Source organism: Numida meleagris, linkage group LGE64 (genome assembly GCF_002078875.1).
Source record: "Numida meleagris isolate 19003 breed g44 Domestic line linkage group LGE64, NumMel1.0, whole genome shotgun sequence".
NCBI lineage: Eukaryota > Metazoa > Chordata > Aves > Galliformes > Numididae > Numida > Numida meleagris.
Genome location: NC_034439.1, coordinates 275,891 through 279,120, shown reverse-complemented (window position 1 = coordinate 279,120; position 3,230 = coordinate 275,891). Strand labels below are relative to the sequence as shown.

The 3,230-nt window shown below is 62.3% G+C and overlaps 1 protein-coding gene across 1 annotated transcript in view; it reads left to right on the top strand.

Annotated features, from left to right (window-relative positions):
• LOC110390400 (zinc finger protein 628-like) overlaps positions 1 to 3,138 on the top strand; it is an 11,924-nt gene extending 8,786 nt beyond the window's left edge. Inside the window, exon 2 of the mRNA XM_021381677.1 lies at positions 21 to 3,138. Coding sequence (XP_021237352.1) covers positions 21 to 2,180 — 2,160 coding nt within the window. The 3' untranslated portion in view covers positions 2,181 to 3,138. The remainder of the gene's footprint in view (positions 1 to 20) is intronic.

The window sequence follows — 3,230 nt, the reverse complement described above, 5'->3', positions numbered from 1 at the left end:
CCAACCTCCGCCAACACCAGCGCACCCACACGGGCGAGCGGCCCTACGCCTGTTCCCACTGCGGCAAAACCTTCACCCATTCCTCTAACCTCCAGCTCCACCAACGCACCCACTCCAGCGCCAGGCCCCACCAGTGTCCCCTCTGCCCCAAAGCCTTTGTCATGGCCTCCTACCTCCAGCGGCACCTCCGCACCCACGCAGCCGGCCCCAAAGGGTCCCCTCGCCCTGTCCCAACGCCGCAGCGCGATGGCCCCATCCTGCAGGCTGCCCTCAGCCTGGAGGTGACGGCTCCTGATGCCCACACCTTCCTGCTGCTGCAGACGCCGCAGGGCCTCCAGCTCATCCCCAGCCCTCCACCGGCCCCACAGAAGCTCATCCTGCTCCCTGCGGCCCCCCGGCCACCCCTCAAGCACCAAGGGGAGTCCCCGACCCCTGGGCAGAGCCTTCTGCTTGTGCCCAGCACGGGGACCACGCTGCCCACCTTGCGGCTGCAGGCAGTCACGGCCGTCCCGCAGGGGACGGGGACTGGTTTCCTTGTTCTGCAAGGACTCCCCGAGCAGCCCCTGCACCCAGCAGGCATCGCACAGGGACAGGCAGCGGTGGAGGGGGCGGCTGTCAGGCTGCAGGCCAATGAGGTGACAAATGTCCAGTTGCAGGCGCTGCCACAACCCACAGATGTCACCAGCATTCCGCTCCAAGCTACTGATGTGACAAATGTCCAGCTGCAAGCGCTGCCACAACCCACAGATGTCACCAACATCCAGCTTCAAGCCACTGAGGTGACAAACGTCCAGCTGCAAGCCCTGCCACAACCCACAGATGTCACCAACATCCAGATGCAAGCCACTGAGGTAGCAAATGTCCAGCTGCAAGCTCTTCCAGAACCCTCAGATGTCACCAACATTGAGCTGCAGGCCACCGAGGTGACAAACGTCCATCTCCAAGCTCTGCCACAACCCTCTGAGATCACCAACATCCAGCTGCAAGCTGGTGAGGTGACAAATGTCCAGCTCCAAGCCTTGCCGCGGCCCTTGGAGGTCACCAACATCCAGCTGCAAGCCCTGCCACAGTCCACAGATGTCACCAATGTTGAGCTGCAAGCCGCTGAAGTGACAAATGTTCAGCTTCAAACCTTGCCACAGCCATCAGAGGTGACCAGCATCCAGCTCCAGGCCACTGAGGTGCCCAGCGTGCAGCTCCAGACCACGGAGGTGACCAGTGTTCAGCTGCAGGCCACTGAGGCGCCCAGCATCCAGCTCCAAAACACAGACATAACAAATGTCCATCTTGAGACCGCAGAGGTACCCGATGTCCATCTTGAAACCATGGAGGTGCCCAGTGTCCATCTTGAGACCACAGAGGTGCCCAGTGTCCATCTCCAAGCCACTGAGATGGCCAGTATCCAGCTCCAAGCCACTGAGATGGCCAGTGTTCATCTCCCAGCCAACGATGTGGCCAACACTCATCTCCAAGGCACAGAGGTGACCAATCTCCATGTTGAGTCCACTGAGGTGCCCAACATCAATCTCCAAGCCACCGATGTGGCCAGTGTCCATCTGGAGACCTCAGAGGTGCCCAGCATCCGCCTCCAAGCCACTGATATGGCCAACGTCCATCTCCAGGCCACTGAGGTGCCCAGCGTCCATCTTGAGACCATGGAGGTACCTGACGTTCATCTTGAGACCGTGGAGGTGCCCGATGTCCATCTCCAGACCACTGAGGTGACCAGTGTCCAACTTCAAGCTGTGGAGATGCCCAACATCCATCTCCAGACCACCGAGGTGCCCAACATCCAGCTCCAGACCCTGGAGGTGCCCCCAGTCCACTTACAGCCCCCATCGGGAGCCCAGCCAGCCCCTCCACCTTCCGGGGTGCCACTGCCAGCGGGCCCAGAGGTGCTGCTGGTGCAGGGGGGCCCGGAACCGGCCATAGGGCTGGGTGTGCTGCAGACGTCTGAGGGGCTTCGCAGTGTCCTAGTGCTGCGGGGTTCCGGTGACCAGTCCCCGGTGCCCACCCCGGCACCCCCAAAAGTCCTGGTCCTACGTGGGGAGCCTCGGCAGGGGGGAGCTAGTGAGGGTCCTGCTGTGGTGCAGCTGCTCCCTGGATCCCCGACCCCCCAGCTGCCCGCTGTGCAGGGGGTGCAGGTGCTGCCAGGGGCACAGCTTGTGCACACCTTCTGAGGGGGAACACAGACCCCACAGCCATGCCACGGGCCCCCATGACCACCTGTGGCCCCCACAGTGACCACATGGCCTCTACAGTGACGTAGTGGCTGCCCTAGGGCCACCTGGAGTCCTCCACATGCCCACCCACAGCTGCTACAACCACTATAGCCACCCCATGCCCTCCCCTAAGGACTTTACGGACACCTTACGGCCACTGCAGCCACCCCACAACATCCCATGGTCCCCTTTTGGCCATCTTATGGCCACTGTAGCCATCCCACAGCACCTCATGGCCCTCTGTTGGCCACCTTATGGCCACCGCAGCCATCCTGCAACACCCCATGGCCATCTCTTGGACACCGTATGGTACCGCAGCACCTGCTGGCCAACTTATGGCCACCGCAGCCATCCTACGGGACTCCATGGCCAATCGTAGGCCACTTTATAACACAACATCCACAAACATCCCCCAGCACCTCATTACCATCCCACGGCCACCACAACCACCCCGTAGCCACCTATTGGCCACCCTACAGGACCCCATAGCCACCTCTTGGACATTTTATCGCTACCACTGCCACCCTACAGCCCCCAGAGACCATCTCTTAGCCATCTCATGGCCACCACACCCACCACATAGCCACCTTATGGCTACCACGGCATCCCATGGCCACCCGATGGCTGTCACACCCACCCTGTAGCACCTCATGGCCACACCATATCCACCTCTTGGCCACCACAGCACCTCATGGCCACTACGCCCACCCCATAACCACCTTATGGCCACCAGAGCACCCTACAGGACTCCACCGCCACCTCTGGGCCACCTCTTAGCCGCTACATCGCCACAACAGCGTGGGGGGGCGAGGAGCACGGCGGGCCGATGAGCGATGGGGTGCGGGAGCCGGGGGGGCCGGAACCGAGAACGCACGGTTTTCGCCCGGACCGGATTAATAAACGGAGCTTCCCGGCGCGCACCTCCTCCTTCCGGCGCGGGGGGAAAGGGCGAACTCCATTGGTCATCACTGGGGGCGGGGCCTCGGTGGGGGCGGGGCCAACGGGAGG